At 41.2% G+C, this 21,567-nt stretch overlaps 2 protein-coding genes across 5 annotated transcripts; one reads left to right on the plus strand and one right to left on the minus strand.

Moving 5' to 3' along the window:
- Nucleotides 1-900: 900 nt before the first annotated feature.
- mpp1 (MAGUK p55 scaffold protein 1) lies at nt 901-14,430 on the minus strand. 4 transcript variants are annotated; one of them, XM_058077805.1, is made up of 12 exons: nt 12,332-14,417; nt 9,097-9,228; nt 8,954-9,032; nt 8,758-8,843; nt 7,423-7,491; nt 5,075-5,271; nt 3,833-3,936; nt 3,680-3,760; nt 2,951-3,031; nt 2,654-2,856; nt 1,669-1,743; nt 901-1,590 (listed from the first exon to the last, which is right to left on the minus strand). In XM_058077805.1, the coding sequence occupies exons 1-12, from the start codon at nt 12,452-12,454 to the stop codon at nt 1,414-1,416; spliced, it is 1,407 nt and encodes a 468-aa protein (XP_057933788.1). In that variant the 5' UTR covers nt 12,455-14,417; the 3' UTR covers nt 901-1,413. The 4 variants fall into 4 exon arrangements, with proteins under 4 accessions (XP_057933788.1, XP_057933789.1, XP_057933786.1 ...); XM_058077806.1 differs by having other exon boundaries at nt 9,097-9,225; nt 12,332-13,285; XM_058077803.1 differs by having other exon boundaries at nt 901-1,743; nt 12,332-14,430.
- On the plus strand, nt 13,096-20,765 carry tmlhe (trimethyllysine hydroxylase, epsilon). The gene is made up of 7 exons (XM_058077809.1): nt 13,096-14,448; nt 14,549-14,725; nt 16,289-16,568; nt 16,658-16,777; nt 18,511-18,747; nt 18,941-19,079; nt 19,162-20,765. Exons 1-7 carry the CDS (start codon nt 14,316-14,318, stop codon nt 19,291-19,293), a joined length of 1,218 nt encoding a protein of 405 aa, XP_057933792.1. The 5' UTR covers nt 13,096-14,315; the 3' UTR covers nt 19,294-20,765.
- The last annotated feature ends 802 nt before the right edge of the window (nt 20,766-21,567 follow it).

Consider the following 21,567-nt stretch of genomic DNA (forward strand, 5'->3'; position numbering starts at 1 on the left):
TGGCTGAGGGTGGGATTGAATTTGGGTCTCCTAGCTGTGAGGTCTGCGCGCTAACCACTAGACCGCCGTGCAGCCAAAACCATTCATTCATTCATTTTCTACCGCTTATCCTCACGAGGGTTGTGGGGGGTGCTGGAGCCTATCCCAGCTGTCTTTGGGCGAGAGGTGGGGTACACCCTGGACTGGTGGCCAGCCAATCACAGGGCACATATAGACAAACAACCATTCACACTCACATTCATACCTATGGACAATTTGGAGTGGCCAATTAACCTAGCATGTTTTTGGAATGTGGGAGGAAACCGGAGTACCCGGAGAAAACCCACGCATGCACGGGGAGAACATGCAAACTCCACACAGAGATGGGTGAGGGTGGGATTGAATTTGGGCCTCCTAGCTGTGAGGTCTGCGCGCTAACCACTCGACCACCGTGCAGCCAAAACCAAAAAGAAAACCCCTAAAATGCTGCAAGCTCTATGGAATCATGGCAACGTGAGCCTTGGTCCTCCAGGGAACTCATTCATTCATTCATTCATTTTCTACCGCTTTTCCTCACGAGGGTCGCGGGGGGTGCTGGAGCCTGTCCCAGCTGTCTTCGGGCGAGAGGCGGGGTACACCCTGGACTCCTTTATAGCAAAACACAGGCGCATATATGAGCGCAAAGGTGACTCAAGTGGTGTTATTTCATGTCTAGCGGGTTCTAATGATGTTGAAAATCATATTCAGAATGTTGTATCCAGGTTTTCTTCATACTCTAATGACAAATACATAATATTAAGGAATCCTACTTTATCACGGTCGTGTGTGGAACCAATTAACCGCAACAAACCAAGGATTATGTGTGCAAAACAGCTGGTTTGTGTGTTTCCATGCAAATGCAAATGACAGCCACACCAGCAGTTGCGACAGAGCTGGGAAATTTAATATATTTGTAAAAGTGCCTACGAGGTATACAGTTTGAGTTGTGACAGACCACCGACCGAACAAGACAGTTACATGTGCTGTTCCACCCAAAACCAAGCCCTGATCTATGCACTGAAAAGATAACAACGTGGAGACATAGTAATAAAATCCTATCACTTGAAAGGGAGGATTTCATTCACAGTTGCGGTCCTATTTTGCATGTACTCACAATACAACCATCACAACGTTGTATGGCACCCTCAAAAGCCTTAAGCACAAATACGTCAACAAGCTCATCATAAATCCCTGCTGAGGGTCTCTGCTTTCTGATAGAAATCTTTCCAAATATTGCTTTTTTTAATAATGCACACATGCAAACATCTGTGAAAATGTACCCAAAAATAAACCCATTCACACTCGGGACATCACTAACTCAGAGGTTTTGTGTAAGGAGTGATATTGCACTGCTTTCCAAAGATAACAAGATATGACGCTGGTGTCCGCTGCCCATCAGTACACCCACGAGACAGGCACCCACTGGGGTGTGGAGGTGGCCTGCTCCAGGGCCTCCTCCACACCTTTCACGCTCTCGTCCACGTCATTGTTGACCATGACCAGGTCGAAGAGGTGTCTGTACGCCGTCAGGATGGCGTCCGATTCCTTCTGGATCATCCGCAGGTTCTCCGTCTGGGGGAGACATAACACGTGAAACCAGCAACTCCACGCGACGCCACGCGCTGGTTTATTAGAGCACGGGTGTCGTACCTGCGGCGCTGTGTCGGTGGGCGCGATGAACACCACCAGGGGAGCAAAATCAGCAGTTCGCAAGACCTTCAATGTCTGTGGAAAAACGACAACAAAGTTGTACAATTTGTCTTTTTTGTCCGTTATTACGCCCACACTATACTATATTGGGTAATACGAGGGTAATGACGACTATAGGGGTGCTATTTCATGTCTAGAGGGCTCTAAAACATCTTTCGAAGGTCATAAATAGGATTTCTATGATCAAACAATGAAAATATTGCATTTATGAAATAAGGAATTATACTGTTTTTTATTTAAAGTAATAAAATTTAATAAATAATAAAAAATAAAATAATAAATAAATAATAATTTCACAAGAAGCCTACAAATAACCTAAAACTTAGAAAAACAGCACAAAAATAAAGTCAAATTATTAAAATATGTTGCATTCTACCAAGATTTAACAAGAATAATAATTTCACAATTTGATACAGAAAAATAATGTCATTTTAGTAACATGAAGTTGAAAAAAGTTATAATATAATGAGAAACAAACAAAACAAAGAATTGAGTTGTAAATTAGGGTGCAGAATAGTTAATAATAATTAATATTATATTAAATGAATAATATATAAATAATATATAAATTAATAATATAACAGGAACAAAATTAAAAATATTAAAGGAAATAAAGTCATAATATCATCATTTATAAGAAGAAAGTTGAATGATATTTGCATGATAAATGATATGAAATGATAAAAGCAAAGCACAAAAAAAGCCTAAATATGGAGAGAAAAAGTACATTTTCCCAGAATAAACTCGTAATATGAGATTAAATAATCTCATTTTAGTAGCATAGAGTTGAACTATTCAAGAAAAAAAGAAGGGTGGGGAAAAAGGTAGAACTTTCTGAGAATAATGTGAGAGAAATATTCAAGCTGAAGCTGACACGTGTACGTCTGTATATTCATGTCAGGCGATAATACACAGCAATGCCAACCTGCGGCTCCACGTCCAGCAGTGCGATTTTTCCCTGCTCGTGGATCTTATGGATGGTCTCAATTTTGGTACCAAACATATTTCCCTGAAAACTGCCGTACTCCAGCAGCTCGTTGTTGGCGATGCCCTTGGTCATGGCTTCATTAGAGATGAAATAATACTCCTGGCCGTTCTCCTCGTCCTTACGCTGAGCCCTGGTGGTGTCTGTGGACCGCACGTTCAACACGACACACCACCATGTCAGGCCTTTTACGTTGCTGTTTTTGGTTTCATACTGAAGGTTTGCTTTTCTACTTACGTGGTACGGGGTAGGAAAATTTCTCAGGGTATTTGGTCAGCAGTGAATTTTTGATGTGGCTCCTCCCAACACCGGGGGCGCCTAAAAACCATCAACATTTGTCAACAAATCTTGGAATAGAGGTTGGGCATCTCTGTGTGGAGTTTGCATGTTCTCCCTGTGTGTTGGGGGGGGGGGGGGCGGGTACTCCGGTTCCTCCCACATTCCAAAAACATGCATGTTAAGTTCATTGCCGACTTACGACAAGATGCGCGTTGTATTGCACACTAACCGGAAAAATATACACAAACCAAGGGCAAATTTTGCGACGTTAACGGAAAAACACGCCAGCCCAGGTTCCTCCGTGATGCATTCAATTGCCTTTCACATACAGGAGCCCCTGGTGCTCACCACTAGTCAATGGCGAAAAACGATGAGCAACAGCTTCGGCCAGAAAAATGGCCTGTTGGACTTACAGTAAACGATCTATTCGCTTTGATGAGCCAAACAAACTAACTGTGGTGCATTCAAGGACAAAGTAGGAAATCTTGACGCATAACGAAAAAGCATCATCAGCGACGTATAGAGACATGAATATGTGAAACTGCGGGATTCTTGAGCAAAAACGCTGGATTTTGTGGGGCTCTGACCAAAGCTGTGATACGTGTCGTCCAGCATTCCCATTTTTTCCCATTTCCACACACGCTTTCTCTTTCCTGAGGATGTTCTGGCTGGGTGAATGAAACTTACCGATGAGCACCAAGGTTTTTCGTGTGAAAGCAGGGAGCTTGACAACTTCCTCGTAGGAAATCACATCCAGCTGGTCGAAAACTGAAAGAGAAACGTTTGGTTGGAGGCGAGGACCAAACGGGAAGAAGAATTCCATCCTGGTGACCGACTCACTTGAGCTGTGCTTGGCCAGGTACTTGTCTTTGCACTTCTTCTTCTTTCCAAACGGGCTCCAGGACTGACCGCCCTCCTTGGCGTTGCTTTTACTTGCCACCCTCCTGCAGGACCGAGACAAAGAACATCCTGATCAGTGCCAATCTGGCAACACCATGTGGGAGTAATAAGACCGGCATTATTCCGCTGGGACGCTTGACAAGAAAACGTCACAATTGTAAGAAAATAATATAATATTATGACGAAGAAATGACATCATTTTAGTAGCATGAAATTAAATAATACACAATAGGACAAACAAACAATGAAACAAGTTGCTATTTTTGGAAAATGAGGTTGCCAAATAGTTATAATGTTACAATAATAAAGCCAAAATATTATCTGAATAAGGTCATAATTACGGGAAGAAAATTTACAAGAAGAAAACTGAAATAGAAACATGAACAGGAAAAAATGGATGTAATTTTACCAAGTTATAATGTCAAAATATTAGCAGAAAAAGTCACACTTTTATGAAAATGACGTCATAATAGTTATTAGTAGCATTAAGGTGAACTCTTTTTTTCATTGTAATATTATGAGAAGCAAACAAACTAAATAAAATGGTCATTTCGGGGACGTTAGTTTGGCGAAAAAGTTAGAATATATATATATATATATATATATATATATATATATATATATATATATATGATATATAATAAAGTCCAAAATATTATGGGACTAAAGTCATAATATTATGAGAGAAAATATAAGACAATATTTGGAAAATAAAACAAAAACAGCTGTAATTTTACAAGAATAAAGTCAAGAGAAAAAAAGTTATTTGAATGAACTTGTAATATCCAACCATCCATCCAGCCAGCCATCCATCCATCTTTATACCGCTTATCCTCTCTAGGGTAGCGGCTATGCTGGAGCCTATCCCAGCTGTCTTTGGGCGACATGCAGGGTACACCCTGGACTGGTTAAAGGTGTAATATTATGTTAAGTTGTAATGATGGAAGCGAAGTCATAACATGATAAAAAGGTGATAGGAAAATTATTTAAGAAGACAAATGGAGCGGGCTTTTGTCTTGAAATATGGAGTCTTGAACTTTCTAGCAGTGGAATCCCGCACGGGGCAGCACTTAGGGGAGGTCGGCCGGCTGTGGCCATTTTGCTACATCATCTACACACACACACACACACACACACACAATGTGCCAGGGAAGATGCAAGATACGAGAGTCATCAGGCAACCATTCTTGGAGCTCCGGTGATGGGATGAGTCCGGCAAAGTCGGCGGCGCTGCTCTCCACGGTGCCCTGCCACCAGTTGGGATCCTGCTTGTTGATGATCTGGATGATGTCGCCGGTTTGAAAACGCAGCCCCGCCTCTTTGCAGGGGATGAGCTCGTCCGTGGAGGGGTCGTAGTTGAACTGGGCCCTCATGTACGTCTGCAAGGGAGAGCGTACGCGCTTTGCTGTCATGTCATTCCGAACGCTGGATGCAACTTATTTACTTGCAGCCAAAGGTTCTGTCTGACAGGGACATTCGTGTCTTTGGTGACTTGGCTTCTATATGCAGTAATGGATTCGATTTATTGATAACTTCCAGTAATGCCTCACCACTTCCTGCTTCCAAATTGGCATTACGGCCAACGATTAGTCCAAAAATATGCATATTTGAGCACATTTTGACATATTTCTGGCAGAAAAATGACAAAAAGCTAACTTCCTCACGTGTAGATATGCTAAGAGGTTATACAGATTTCATCTCAGTGTATTATTAGTATGAACATGGGTCATTGGCTGTTTTTTATTTGCCAAATATTTCTACTTTTTTCTGAAATAATCTTCATAAATGATCTGACTTCCTATCATATTTGGACTTTATTCCCATAACATCACAACTTTGTACCAAACCTCATTTTGTTCATTCATTCATTCATTTTCTACCGCCTCATTTTGTTATTGTTTTTCATAATAACATTAAAAACAGAACAGATTTTCTTGAATATTTAATTTTATGCTATTTTCCCTCTTTATATATTTTGTAGTATTATATAGTTTATTCTCATAAAATGCTACTTTTTTCTTGTTAGAATATGACTTTTTTCACATTTTGACTTAATTACAGCTGTTTTTAATACATTTCTGCTATTTTTCCCCAAATATTTCAATTTTCTTCCTAAATAATATTAATCTATTTTCTCCTTGCAATATTCTGACTTCATTCCCAGTTTTTCCCAAAGATAATTGTCCAAAAATTACAATTTTATTTTTCATAATATTCCAACTTAAAAACAACATTTTTGTTCTTGAATATTTCAACTCTATGCTACTAAGATGACATTATTTTTCCTCATAATATTATTCTCATTAAATCCCAAATGTTATTTTCACTTGTGTTATTTTCCCCCAAATATTTCAACTTCCTTCTTCAATATTCTTCATAGACTTTTTTCTTATAATATTAAGACTTTATTCCCATAATATTCTGGCTTTATTCTCTGAACAGTATAACATTTTCCCCGTCTAATTTTCCAATAATGACAACTTAAAAACAAATTTTTCCTCCAATATTTCAACTCCATGCTAGTATTTAAATTCAATTGTGGTTTTTCACAAGATTATGTCTCTTTAAAGTGTTGTCTATATGTCTATATGTGCGCTGCGATGGGCTGTCCATCAGTCCTCCTCCTGCCCAAACTCCCATCATCACTTCCTGTCCGGCTCCCTACTCAGCTCCCCGAACACCCAAAGCACCAGTTTCTCAGCAGCACAAGTCTTTTTTATGTCTTATTCTTATTATTTCTACTGTATTGGGTAATAGGAGCGTGAAGGAGACTATAGGGGTGTTATTTCCTGTCTGGAGCGCTCTAATAATGCTAAGGTGGTACTTAGCGGTGGTAAACAGGATGGCCACAAATGTACATTTAGCAGCAACATAGCAAAAACAGGATCAACAATCAAGATCCACTTTCTCATTGCACTTGTACTTCTGCACTCAAACGCTTCTGGCTTTTGTATGGCCAAATGAATAGGTACACCTGTCTGTATGATTCAATGAAAAGCGCAGAGTGCGGGCTGCCAAAGGTCACATTTATGGAGGGTAAACGGCACGGTGGTTAGTAGCTAACTACTAAACATCTCCAAATCAGCCTGGTAGTGGTGTGGATTGGCCAAATTGGCTTTTGGAGGGAAAAAAAAGAAGCAAGTAATGACTAAAATAAAAGACCATGAGCTTGAATGTGGACTGCCATCACTGGAAACACACAAGCACACGACAAGTCTGCTAGATGCTCAAAAGACATGTAAAAATGACAAAAACGTCACAATTATACAGGAGCGTGAGAGGATGCTGGGTGTCATGTGGCGAAGCGACCAGCAGATGGCAGCATGAAACACACTACCAGTGTTTCACAGTCAAACTACAGTAAGCCATTGTCTTCCTTTATTACTCCTATACCCGTTTTATAGTCACCTTGGATGTTCATTGACTAAGAGGAGATTCACCTAGCACGGAAAAATACATGATATGGAATAAATCATTTTATTTTTCTTCACACCATGACCACACAATCCATATTTCAGCTGAATGCATACCTCACAGGCTTTGGAGTGACTCCTCTGGTTAGAAAGGATCTTCATTGTGACTAATCCATTGGTTTCTTTCTGTAGTAAAGAGAAAGGTCCCGTTAGACGCACAGGATAGCGAGAGAGAGCAGAACCTGGTTTTCCTTCCGGAAAAATGCCTCAGTCTCTGGAAAGAATGGATGGTGTGTTCATAAGACCAGATGTCAGCCTTCTTCTTCTTTTTATTTATTTCTAGTATTTTTAGAATTTTATTTCAATGACTTTTATTTTTGTAATTGTTTTATACTAGGGCTGTCAAAATAACGCGTTGTGAGTGTGACTGAAATGTTGTACTACTTACTATTAAAGAGACTAGTGTGGACAAATAGACCTGTGTGCTGTATTTTAGCTTGATTGGCATAATCAGCTCATTTGGAGCTCTTAATACATAAAATATACTGTATATCATCATTTACCTTTCTATTCATTAAATACATTAAATACATGAAAAATGGGCACATTTCAGACATTGTTGGGATGGTGATTAGTAGTTATAGAGACATTAATAGTTAAAATAATAATACATTTTATTTGTATAGCGCTTTTCAAAATACTCAAAGACACTTTACAGAAGAATGGAGTTGAATAAAAGCAAGTAAACAGAGTAAAAGATACATTAAAATACAACATTCATTCGTTAATACACAGTTAAGCGGGGCATTAATGTGTGATTAATCTGATTAAAATTTGTAATCATTTGACAGCCTTATATGTTACACTTTCATTTAAGTCATTTTTATTATTTGTTTTCTTTTACAATGTTGTCATATTTGTTTTTATTTGTATTATGTTCTACACTATTATGTCATTTTAATTTTTTTATTTCCTTGTAAGTCATTATTTATTACTTTTTATTTTCTATTTTACTGTGAAGGCATATTTATTATTTTCTTGCTCTTATTTTGCTTTATTGCATGTTGTTTTGGTATTTTTATTTCATTTTTATTATTTATTATTATATTTTTTTTTTACTACACTTACACACTTATTTGTTTGCTTTTGTTTCAATCATTTTTATTTGGTAAATTATTTTTTCCTTTATATTCAAGTCATATTTCAAGTCATTTTTCTTTTTGTATATTTATTTATGCCGTCAAACGTTTACTTACACTTTGCATATTTCGAAGTCAATGCAAGCAAATGGATTTGTTTTTTGAATACACATGATGAATACACATCATGAATTAGGTGTGTCTCCTTCCTTCCTCCTTTCAAGCACCGCACCCTGTGCTGATGAGGCGTTCAAGCGCACTGTGTGACCGCGTTTGAGGAACTTATGTGTTTAGGAAATAGGTGTCGACGTACCAGGATCTTTTGTAGCTGATCTACTGTTTGATTAGTCACACTTTTCCCGTTGATTTCTGCGATCTCGTCGCCTTCGTGCAGGGATCCTGGAAAAAGGAATGGACATACGCTTTGGTTGCTGGAGAGAAGGTCAACCAAAGGCAAAGGTAGAAGACAACATCAGCGTAGTTGAAAGCACAACCCAGCAGTGCGTCACCTTGTCTGTGTATCAAGCCCCCGTGCAATATCCTGGCCACGGTGCACCGTTGTTTGTCGTTCATTTTCAGAGTGACGCCCTGCAGATGAGATGAGAAAGATAAGAGAAGAAGAAGCAACGTGAAGGTGGGGGTGGGGCGGTACCATTGGCTCGGAAGGATTCTTTTCAAACGCCACTTCTTTCATCTTGGTCAGCTCGGTGCCGTTCATGTATTTGGCGCTTCCGTTGGTGTAAAGCTCCGCCCCTTTGCTGTCCAAGGTTTGCATGGCTACCTGCTAAGAGAAGCAAAATTGAGGACATTCTCCGAGCAGCTCCAGAGAAAGCCTTCTGCTAATTACCAGTCTTTCATTTGTAGATCCAACACATGCTGGAGGTTGAAAATTAACCCGACATTAGAACACCTCATTAAACACGTCCCTCGATTTGGCCCGACAGGTCCGTGTGGTCATGGATACGGCACACGCTCATCGGGGGATCCGCTTGAACGACGCCACTGAAGGCGGATTATGTTGGGCTTTTTGGCAAATATGTCGTTATTAGACAGTACGGGTGTGCAAAGGTGTGGTCGGAGGTGGACTTTTGCACCTTGGTGAACTGGAATGGAGGCGATGAAATCAGGAAATGGCCGTCGTGGCGTCGTTACAGAGTGCAAACGAGGAGGCTTCCCACCAAAACACCGCTTAGACCTGCTTTGGATTTGATGATTAATCTGGGGGCTGATTAATCTCACTTGGCAAATTAATTAATCACGATTAATCATCACTTGAGTGTCTGAAATGTGGCCATTTTTACTACATTTTAAGACGAAAGACAGGGCAAGATGATACACTGTATACGTCAAGCTGCACTTGTCAAAAATAATTATCACTGTGGCTTTTACTAGTATTATTAGTATATTTTTAGTAGTATATTTACTAGTATTTGTATCTAAATTAGGCATTTCGAAGCATAAAAATTGCTAAATGTGAGCCTGTTATGTTATGTCTTATTGATGTCTAATCTAATATGTCTTATTTTTGATATTGTGTCAACTGTATTGGGTAATACAACCTTAAAGGTGACTATGGGGGTGTTATTTCATGTTTAGAGGGCTCTAATAATATTAAAAACCATCAAAAATGGAGGGATTATGCTACGCTAATCCGTCGTTTATCATGATTAATTGGTGTCAGACCCGACAGAATTCTGTGAAGTAGGATTCCTTACTTATAAATTGAATATTTTCATTGCATATAAAATCTGTTTATGCCCTTCTAAATACAAGGTTTAACATTATTAGATCCTGTACATATGAGTATAGTATACATATAGTCACTTTACACTCCTATTAGTAAATATCGTCATTATAATAACAAATTAATAAGACAGAAATGAGATGAATGCTGCTGTGTGTTGCTGTAAATGTGTTCCTGTGTTGGACAGGAAGTGACGTCGGGGGTTCAGAGTTGAGTGTTAGCTTGCCGTGGGTTACGGCCACAACGTAAACCCATGTTGAGGATTACTTGCGAGATATTATTGCGAGATCCTTCAAACCTGCCATATAAGCCAGTTGTTCCGGCAACCATGTCTGGTGCTTGTGTGTCTCACCTCACATTATAGTAACATTACCAACACCTAGGGGCCATTACATAATCACAACGTCTTTGAATGTGTCTTCTTAATGTTTGTTTGTTTTTCTTTCGGCTTTTTCCTGATTTCGAAGTCACCACAGTTGAGCATTTTTATGTTAGATGGGTTGAGAAATGGCAGAATAGGAAGAAGTCACAGCGGAAAGAGACATGCAATGCTGTAGAATTGTACGCGTTACATTCAGGAGTTCAAATTCCTTTCTAATTGCATCCCAGGTAGAAGGGGAATCTGGGATGTGTCTGTGATAAACGCCGGCTCTACGCTCCTCGCCTAGTCATGTGGTTTTAGCATATGGATAGTTGCTTAGTTGGCAAATAAAACAGCCCGAGTGTCACCCTTGATCGACATTACACTCAGCAGTGTCGCCGTGAAGGCCTTTTTACTCACCACATCAGCGTTAAGCAGGACAGCAAAGTGCTGATGTCGGAAAAAAGTTTCCTTCCTTCTGTAGTGCACTGCTGACGTCTCACTTTTGTGGCTTGTTTGAGCACGTTTATAGACTTTGTTTGTTCCAAGACTTCTTATTATCACCACAGTGTAGCATAACATGCTAAAAACATTCTACTTGCTCTTCTATGTACCCGCTTAGTGTTGAAAATGTTGTCACTTTTGTACGTTTTATGCTTTAATATGTTTTTTTTTAATTAAAAAACATCCTTGTTAGCAGCCTGTTAGCTCGGTAATCCATGGACACAGAAAGCGGACGTCGGCTGTGATGTCATCAGCAGTTGACTCTTCTGTTGTAGTTGCGAACTGACACGGTTACGCCACGAGTCTCGGCTTTCTGAATAACGGCCACCATGGGGCCAACAGGAAGGCGGCATCTTGATTGGGTTAGCGTACGTTTCGCTACGTTTCTGAAGCCAATGAATGACGCTAACCGAGGTTCCTGTGTGTTAGTATGCCTTTCGTGCTCATTTTTATTGTCATTTTACAAAAATAGCTCTCTTCTCGTGAATGTTTTCTGACTATTCTGACTTTATTTTTGCAATATGATGACTTCTTCCCCCACCTAATTTTCCCCAAAATTGCCACTTTCTGTTTTCTTTTGTTTGCTTTTCGTCATATTACAAATAAAAAAAAATCCTTAGTTGTCCAACTTGACATTTTATTCTTTATTATAGACCTTAATTTTTGTTAAAAATATTTCAAATCTCCTCTCACAAATGTTTTCTCTCTGAATTTTCTTCCCAACCAAATTTTCCAAAAAATAAAAATTACAGCTCTTTTTCTCAGAAGACTATAAGTTTTTTTTAATCAATCTTATAATCTGCTCCTGTTTCCATTTTTGCTGTTGGTTTTTCAAGCTTTTGTATATTTTGATAGTGCCGAGGGCCAGACCCAAAACAGCCCCTGTGCCGCACTTTGGACACCATGCCTGAGAAAAGTGTGACATCGTAGACGACCAGCATGGCCTTAAGTGCCGAACAAGGCTGCAATATTGTACAGTGATGAGGAAGCAGATTTGTGATGTGTAAACGGTATAAACATGATGGAGTGCATCAGCCGTGCCTGCTGGATCCAGTTGGATCCACCACAGTGGTGACTCAGCTTTCTAGTCCTTCTGATTTATTTAGCAATGCATTCAAATCCCCTAAAAATAACGCGCTCTGCGTTACAAAACAAACGCCGATGTGTTTGGAAATCGTCTATATTTTGGAGGGAAAAAAACAACTGTGTCATATCTCCGCTTCCCGGAAGCAATGGAATCCGAATGTTTGCGTTTAAAGGTAAAAAGCGACAACTTACCTTGTCAGACTTTGGTTTGTTTTGAAGGAGCTGCTCCAGGTAGAGATCGGAGAGGGCTGACCGGGCAGAGTTCACAGGCTCCAGGATGACAGCGGGTTCGTTTTTATTGGATTTTAACGTCATCTTTCCGGTGGACGTAGAAAAACATGTGAACCCGATTCGCAACCCACCCGCCCCCACCCCTACGCCTCCTCCGTGCAAGGTCCGCAAGAGAGTGAAACAATGCTTCTTATCCGAGATAGTAAAGTGCTGATGGTATGATGTCAGTCAGATAAAGGTCCAGGGTTTGTGGTCGGCTGCAGGTGATCTACATGAGATCCACTGCGGGGACACCGCTGACAAAGCAAGTAAACAGGGGCAAGCTCGTGCTGCCTTCACGAGCTTACCACAAGCTCCAACATTCAAGCGCTCACTACCTCATAGTCAAAGTTCCTTTTTAAACTTTTTAAAATTCTTTTTAAATTAGACAAGACGTACGACGTTTGTCTCTGGTAGTTAATGTTAATCTTATCCATTTGGTGTATGATGATTGAACATGTTGTCATGGCTTGTAAGGTTCATATTGTGGCAACGCATTTACTTACTACGGTGGCCGATAAGTGCACATAGACAACAGCAACACCGATGTGTCGACTGTTCTACCGTTACAAAAGAGCGGATATTATGCTCCTAATAGTCATGTAACTACCACACTATAGGAAATTAAATGGGCAAACTACAATACGTAACGAAATATCTTGTAAGTTCAGCTGCACACCGAGGAAAAACACAATAACAACCGTATTGGTGAATGGGTAGTAAGATTTCGTGGAATCATGAATGCAGCACGCCGCAGCGATCCTTGCAGGGAGGGCTGCGCTATCTAGGAAGCGCTGGAGGTGATATCACTTAAACAACTGGCAAAGTTACTTCAAATTGAGGAACTGAACTAATACAGTAAAATGGACACGAACAGTCTAATAGACACATTTGAACTATACACACACACTTGTAAGATCTTAGAGACCGGTATAAGATCAAAGATGACCATATCAAATCATGTAAGCGAAGCGTAATAACCACTTAATTTAAAATGATCACAATTTCTATTATATAGCACCTGTCAACCAATTTGCAAGTCTTTTTGATTGCCTGCCTGCCAACTGTATGTACTGCTACAAGCGATACAGCGGCATCTTGTGGTTGGGTAAAAGCACTAACTAATAATGTCGTTTTATATATTACTTTTACGGGAATTACGGGAAAATAATTCGATATTGTCACTAGTTTATACGTTATGTGCTCTTACATTGACACGGGATGAGCAAAGTGGTATGTAAAAGTGAAAAATAATGACAGACACAGAGTAAGTAAGTTTAGCTTGAAACAGCGAATATGTTACATTGCGTCAATAGTGCAACTACGCATGTGCAGCACAGGGTTGGGCGATACTGCCGACTTTACCATCGATCCGACGACAACATTAGGACAGTGATACCACCAAACTGGACATTAGAGTATTGCAAATGCCGATATCGACACTGATATTGATGTTTAAAAAAATGAACCTTTTCCCAATGATTGAATGCAAAACCCGCTGCTGGTTCTGAATGTAATGTAATGTAATTTTTTCCGCCAAAGCCATCAACAACGCAGCAATATGAAAATCAGAAAAACCGTCCCCCTTGCGTCAGTATCGATTCAATACGGCTACTACCCTTGGTATCCACACTACCGATATTTGGATCGATCCGCAAGCCTCTGGTGCACAGTCCACTAACAAGGAGATGAGGCGAAGGCGAGGAAACGCGATAGAATATTAAATCATAGAGGGTGTATTTAATGGTGTTTGATCATCGGTTTCAGGCCCTTCTCTACACGAAGAAGGACATTTTATAGCTCAATACAACCCGGTTTTAATAAAAGCTAGGAGGAAACTGAAAGTGGTCGGTGGTCACTGCCGCGGCCGTAAAGTTTTCTAACTTCCGGTCTTTGGACACTTGCGATGATCAGTACGCTTAGCAAAAGTGTCCGATGTGTTGTCAAACACACTTGGCGGACCCAATGGACTCACATGACGCAGGTCCGGTGCTTCGCTAGCACCCCGGCAGCTCTACACTTACTCGAAAACTGTCTAGGTGAGTTCTGCTACATTTGAATAATGGTGGCAAGAGTCGTAAATCGGTTTGTTACTGGATGAAAAAGTCGTAAATCATTTTGCTCGTGCTCGTACGCCAGAACTCCACTACGGAGACAAACGACTGCGCTTGGACTACGTGTGGCTGCGGGATCACTGCCGCTCTTCCTCTTCATACAACTTCCAAACCAACCAAAGGAAGTTGGACACCGGAAGTATTGACCTCAACATTCGTCCCGAGCACACGGGAGTAGAAGATGGTCAGCTCATTCTCACTTGTAAGTCAGTCTTGGTTCAAAAGCACAACACGAGCAGCACAGTCCTTGACTCTTTATGGTGGTTGCAACATCTCTCCCTCGAGCCGCCGGGTACTTTGAAACACTCTTAAGTTTAGTGAAAATATATTGGAGGTAAACTATTTGGGCCCTAAGGTTGCTACGTGCTATGACCCGTAGCTGTGGATTAGTGATGTAATGCAGTGTAAGCAAACAATATTAGGTTGTACAGGTGATTATAAGGGTGTTATTTCTACTGGGCTCAAATAACGGAACAAGCCATATTTAGAAAGTCAGAAACTGGTTCAACTACTAAAATATTCAGTTCACGAAGACTGAATCCTTCTCACCATAATAAATGAGGAGCGACTGTATAATCCGCTACAGAAACTGTGTTAATGCATTATTCATTCATTCATTTGCTGGAGCCTATCCCAGCTATCTTCAGGTGAGAGGCGGGGTACACCCTGGTCGCCAGCCAATCACAGGGCACATATAGACAAACAACCATTCACACTCACATTTGTACCAGTCGCCAATTAACCTAGCATGTTTTTGGGATGGGGGAGGGAACCGGAGTACCCGGAGAAAACCCACGCATGCACGGGGAGAACATGAAAACTCCACACAGAGATGGCCGATGGTGGAATCGAACTCGGGTCTCCTAGTTGTGTGACCTGTGTACTAACCACTTACACCGTGCAGCCCCGTTAATGTATTGAACAATACTTGCGCTCATGTACCTAAATGAAATACACAATTAAAAAATATCACCTCAAAGTAATGCTTGTTTTTCACTTTTTCCACATTTTATAGTTTAGTCCATTTTTTTAAAATATGTACAAAAAAATACAAATATTTTAGTGCGTTGTTATTATTTGGGGTGGTTTGTGTAGAAATTTGGGGAGAAAAATGTATTTCATTTTGGAATAAGACTGTAATACAACATGTGAACACTTGTATCTTCCGCCCATTTCCCTAAAGCATGCATTTTTAAAACATGAACACTATTTCAAATGTCCTGACCCAAAATAAAATATGCACAAGATGTTGTAGCTGACATACAGCCCAAACAAAGCAAACTATTATTCATTTCCTACCACATATGCTGATATTAAGCATACATTAAACAGGGCAAGCGCTGCACATACACTAAAAATAAGGAAGCTTGTGAGATGGTGACTTGGACTTTCCCCTTTGGTTGTGAATTATTATCTCTACCAATTCAGCTCCACTGTCGGGTTCTTCAAGGGCATACTGTACTATAAAAATTATATTTGCACATCAAAAGGTCATAGTGTAACTGGTATCAGACAATCAGGTCATTTTACTTGAACATGAAGATTCAACCTAAAAGGGGCTTGGTAAATGTATGATACCCACCAGTTAGGACATTATTGCCCTTTTGAAGACAATGATGTTATTCCTCCCGGGTTTTACAGCTAGATACAGTGGGGGAAATAATGACCTGATTGTTTAGGATAGGTTTTGCCTGCATAGACTGCATTTAGAGGTGAAAACAACCTGAAGTCCTAACTAATGGCTGCCTTACTTTGTGCGTCTCAGGGCCTGGAGGTCACATATCCAAATACAGCCTTAGCTGGCTAGCTGAAAACTGCTATGAAGCTACGAAGCAGCGCCCCGTACAGCCACGTATCCTGTGGAACGCTGACGGCTATAAGAACGCGCACGTGCCCGCCTCCCCATGGGATCCTTTTATGAGAAGTGACGATGAAGTGAAGACGTTTTTGCAGAACTATCTTCTCTATGGGATTGCTTTTGTGAAAGATGTCCCTGTTACCGTTGAAGCCACAAAGGCCATTTGTGAGAGGGTCAGTCTTATCAGGTAGACCGCCATGTTCTTGTTTTACGAAAGTAATGCGGCTGCCGTACTGTACGTCTCTTCATGTGTGTATTGTGTTGCCTTACGACAAGGGAGACGACATACGGGGGAATGTGGTGCTTCACTTCAGATTTTTCCAGAGGAGACACCGCCTACAGCCAGCTGGCCCTGGACCGCCACACTGACACGTCTTATTTCCAGGAACCATGTGGGTAAGTGGGAGGGAAAAGCAGATAGTAAGTACATTTGTGCCTGGGTTGACATTGTTAAAGGGTCCATGACATGACTGATCAACTTTGTTTAAAAATGTTATTTGTTATAGTCCATTTTTTGAAAGTGAACAGTGAGCTGTCAAACATGATGTTTATAGTTCATGGCAGCAGCCATGACGAGCTAGCTCTTCTGTTCAGTCTCAGTACCGGAAGTGACGTCATCAGTCAGCTACACAAAAACGTACGAGACAGAGGATGTTTACAGTGCCTTTAGCCAACATGTGTCAATAGTTTTTGAGGAGGAAGGAAATAGAGACCAGGTAGAAAATGGACTGAAGAGATGGAGATTAAGATTGGTCACCTTCCAAACATAGAATTCCATTCCTTCCATTTTTCTCTTAAACCTTCCTCTTTTGGAAAAGAAAACCTACAGCATCACTTGGATGCTGTGAACATCCAGCAGCAATACAACATTTTAATAATAATAATAATAATACATTTTATTTGTATAGCGCTTTTCAAAATACTCAAAGACACTTTACAGAAGAATGGAGTTGAATAAAAGCAAGTAAACAGAGTAGAAGACACACCAAAATACAACATTCATTGGTTAATACACAGTTAAAACATGAGTAAAAGCGGGGCGGGGCACAGCAGTTAGATATAAAAAGTTAGACATTAAAAACAGATTTAAAGAGGTGGGTTTTTAGTTGTTTTTTGAAGGGGGGAAGGTCGGGGCAAGCACGGAGTGAATGGGGCAAAGACTTCCAGAGGGTGGGGGCAGCGATGGAGAAGGCTCTGTCTCCCCAGGGTCGGAGCTTGGTCTTACAGGGGAGTGCCAAGAGGTTGGAGTCTGAGGAGCGAAGGGGACGTGGGGGATTGTGTGGATGGAGCAGGTCTGTGAGATATGGGGGGGGGGTCAGATCGTGGAGGGCTTTGTAGTAGGTGATGAGAAGAATTTTGAAGTGAATGCGTTGGAGAACGGGAAGCCAGTGGAGGTTTTGGAGGACAGGGGTAATGTGTTCACGGGAGTGGGTGGAGGTGAGGAGGCGGGCAGCGGAGTTCTGAATATATTGTAGTTTGTTGAGGGTTTGGGAAGGTGTACCGTAGAGAATACTGTTGCAGTAGTCCATTCTGGTTGTGATGAATGCATGGATCAGTGATTCAGCGACAGAGAATGTAAGTGATGGACGGAGTCGGGCTATGTTCTTAAGATGGAAAAATGCAGTCCGGGTTAACTGTTTGATGTGGGGTTCAATTGAAAGGGTGGGGTCCAGGAGGATACCAAGGTTGCGGATGAGCGGGGATGGAGTGAGGGTGGCGCTGTCAAATTGAAGATAGAAGTTATGGGTGGGTGTTGTGATTTTGGTATGACAGTTCGGTATTGAAAGTCGACTCCCATGCCACCCTCACTAAAGACGTCTGTCAGCATGGCCGATGACATCATACTGAAGAGCGTCGGGGCAGGGACACAGCCTTGTTTGACGCCATTTGTAACAAGGAAGGACTCCGAATGCCCTCCGTCATCCTAGCTAGCTTGCATGCTATAATGGTACTGTGTGCCCAGGACAATTAACTTTGCAGGACAGCCCAACTTGCCGATACATACTGTACATGGCGCTGCTGTTGCTGTGTTAAGGTGTGAAAGAAGTTGAAGGGTCATTCACTGTGGGGATGCTCCACTGTACCTCAGTGATGCTGAACGGAATGAAATGAAGTCCTCATTGTTGCAGAATTCAAGTGTTTCACTGCCTGAAGCACGAGGGCACGGGTGGCAAGACGCTCCTCGTGGACGGATTCCATGCAGCAGAACAAGTTCGCAAGCAGTCGCCGGAACATTTTGAGCTGCTTTCCAGCGTTCCCATCAGACATGAATACGTGGAAAACACCGCCAGCCACCGAAACCACATGGTAGCCATCAACCCCGTCCTTAACGTCTATCCCTGGAACAAGGAACTCTACCTGATACGGTACGTCAGCAACAGCAGGGATGTCTTTTTACACCTGTCACCTGATGATCACATGACTGGACTGTATTTTGGCGGTTAGAAAGGAACTCAAAAGTCAACATACTACTGGATTTTATATAAAATGTTATATTAAAATATATGAATATTATACAATATATTCCATTGAAAAAGCCATGCTACAAATCCTAAACAGGTACAACAACTACGACCGTTCGGTGATCAACACCATCCCTCATGATGCTGTTCGCCGCTGGTATGTGGCTCATCGAGAGCTGACCACAGAGCTGAGGCGACCAGAAAATGAGCTGTGGGTGAAACTGACCCCGGGAAAAGTAGGTTCCTCATTTGAGAATTTCCGTGTAAATGACCAACACGCCGTCAACTTAGAGCTGCGTCTTCTTTTTTTCTCCTGAGGTGATTTTCATCGACAACTGGCGGGTCATGCACGGGAGGGAAGCGTTCACCGGCGTCAGGCAGCTCTGTGGATGCTATCTGACCACAGACGACGTTCTCAGCAGAGCACGTGGTTTGGGGCTGCAGGTCTAACCCTAGATGAGGACGGCCCCTCAACTCTATGACTTTGGTAGGCCACATGCTAATAACATGCAAGTCCAATGCGCTCACGAATCTATAAATCAATGCTGGCTATAAATCTACATATATCCATATATATCAACAGCAGTTAATAATCCAACTAAAAGGCGTCCCCAATTCCCCGGTTTGATTTCATTACAGTTTTTCAAAAATATCCAAATGCTCTTTCAAAGAATATGCATATATAATCACCTTTTACATAAACCGAGCATTGTCGATATGAAATAAAATAGAAATATGAATTTCTATTTATATCACTGATATCACTGAATTTTGTGGTTTCACTAAATCACAGTTCTTCAAATAATACGGTAATGAATAAATCATCATCATGAATCATGATGTGGTTGAACGCAGACTATTAGTCGTGAAAATGCACATTTAATCCAATTGTATGTATATTTGTATGTCTAATGAAGCCTTTTCAAGCCTAAAAAATGAAATTGCACTGAAAGATGTTTCGTACACTGGCCACTAGGTGTCAGTAATGTTCCATTGATGAGACAATAGCCACTGTAGGAAGTAAACTAACATGTACATCTATATTATGTCTTATTTCCTTTTAGGTCTACTGCTATATTGGCTAATACGAGTGTAATAGTGACTATAGGGTGCTATTTCACATCCAGAGGGCTCAAATAATGTTAAAACGTTTTCTATGCTCCAATTATGACAATATAAGTAAGGAATCCTACTTTGCAGAAGCAATTAACGCAATAAACAAAGAATGATTGTATTGTGTGAATTCCTTGTGGTATTTTTCTGCCCCCTCCTGGCACGATACTTCACGTGATCTGATCGGATGACCTTGATCATGCGTTCCCCTTGCTACAGCACACCAGGTACTACACCTGTACAACCTTTTACCATACAGCCTCTCTGACGATGATGGCGTGTATCACTTGTTACTTTTCCAATGAGCTGTCGGGAGATGAGCGGCGCTCCTAATTCAGTTCAGGCAGCCAACTCGGGAGACGAGGGCGTAAGTGACATGTAGAGTGAATGCAAAAGACGCTGTCATGTTTCCCTTTTTGAGGCGCTACTGTGACTCCCATCATCGTCACCATGGAAACAGCCGAGGATACTGAAGTTGTCCTGGTAACTGGATGAATGAGAGCATTCAGACTGGATGTACGGGTGGTGCGAGGTGACCGGTTGGATCAATACGCTCCTGTGGTGACGCCGGTGTTCAAAGAAAGCGGAATTATAGGCAGCGTCTACTGAGAATGACTAGAAATGTAAATATTAACATCAAGGCCAACTGAATGGGGACTATGTTTTACCAGAACGTATCAGTTGCCTCAGCATCTAACGTCTTGATGCATGACACATTCTGGGCTTTGTGCCAGAAGGAGGTGAAGATGGAATCAGTTTTTGCATGGTCGCTCAAGCACTAACAAGAAAGGCTGAACAAAGGATGGATCTTTGTTTGCTCCGGTGGTTGCAAGCCATGCAACGAGCTGCACCAGACTAACCAGTTCACCGATCGGCCCGAGCCGGGGCTGATCTCAGGGCGCCATTTGGTCTTTCAATTCCCAAAATATCATTTAACGAGAACACTAAAAATAGAAGACAGACATGACAGCTTTATTTGCTTTTGTCATCATATAATGATGTAACATATCAACCCCATGTCAATAAAATGACATTATGTCTCCTATTAACTTGCAAGTTTATTCTCGCAAATTTACAGTTTTTTCTATTGTTAGAATACGACTTTATTCTCGTAAAATTACAACAGTTTTTCCCTTTTCTACTTTTTTTTCCCCAAATATTTTAACTTGTAAATTTTCTCCTCAGATTTATCAGAAAAAATTCTACTTGTATGAGAATAATGTAATTCATTCATTTTCTAATGCTTGCCCTCACGAGGGTTGCGAGGGGTGCTGGAGCCTACCCCAGTTGTTTTTGGGCGAGAGGCAGGGTACACCCTGGACTGGTGGCCAGCCAATCACAGGGCAAATATAGACAAACAACCATTCACACTCACATCCATACCTATGGACAATTTGGAGTGGCCAATTAACCTAGCATGTTTTTGGAATGTGGGAGGAAACCGGAGTACCCGGAGAAAACCCGCGCATGCACGGGGAGAACATGCAAACTCCACACAGAGATGGCCGAGGGTGGGATTCACGCTAACCACTCGACTGCCGTGCAGCCGAGATTTTGTCATTTTGGGGTAAAAATAGATACGAAGATATTTTACAATAGTGATATGATGAT

The sequence above is a fragment of the Doryrhamphus excisus genome, chromosome 7, assembly GCF_030265055.1.
Source record: "Doryrhamphus excisus isolate RoL2022-K1 chromosome 7, RoL_Dexc_1.0, whole genome shotgun sequence".
Taxonomy (NCBI): domain Eukaryota; kingdom Metazoa; phylum Chordata; class Actinopteri; order Syngnathiformes; family Syngnathidae; genus Doryrhamphus; species Doryrhamphus excisus.

Excerpts from the sequence above, each read along its gene's own strand:
- mpp1 (XM_058077803.1), bottom strand. The coding sequence starts at position 12,454 with ATGACGTTAAAATCCAATAAAAACGAACCCGCTGTCATCCTGGAGCCT. Across the intron at positions 5,272-7,422 it reads GTCACTCCAAAGCCTGTGAG|ACGTACATGAGGGCCCAGTT; the intron begins GTATGCATTCAG and ends TCTCCCTTGCAG. Across the intron at positions 3,937-5,074 it reads TCACCGGAGCTCCAAGAATG|GAGGGTGGCAAGTAAAAGCA; the intron begins GTTGCCTGATGA and ends TCGGTCCTGCAG.
- tmlhe (XM_058077809.1), top strand. The coding sequence starts at position 14,316 with ATGATCAGTACGCTTAGCAAAAGTGTCCGATGTGTTGTCAAACACACT. Across the intron at positions 18,748-18,940 it reads AAGGAACTCTACCTGATACG|GTACAACAACTACGACCGTT; the intron begins GTACGTCAGCAA and ends AATCCTAAACAG. Across the intron at positions 19,080-19,161 it reads TGAAACTGACCCCGGGAAAA|GTGATTTTCATCGACAACTG; the intron begins GTAGGTTCCTCA and ends TTTTCTCCTGAG.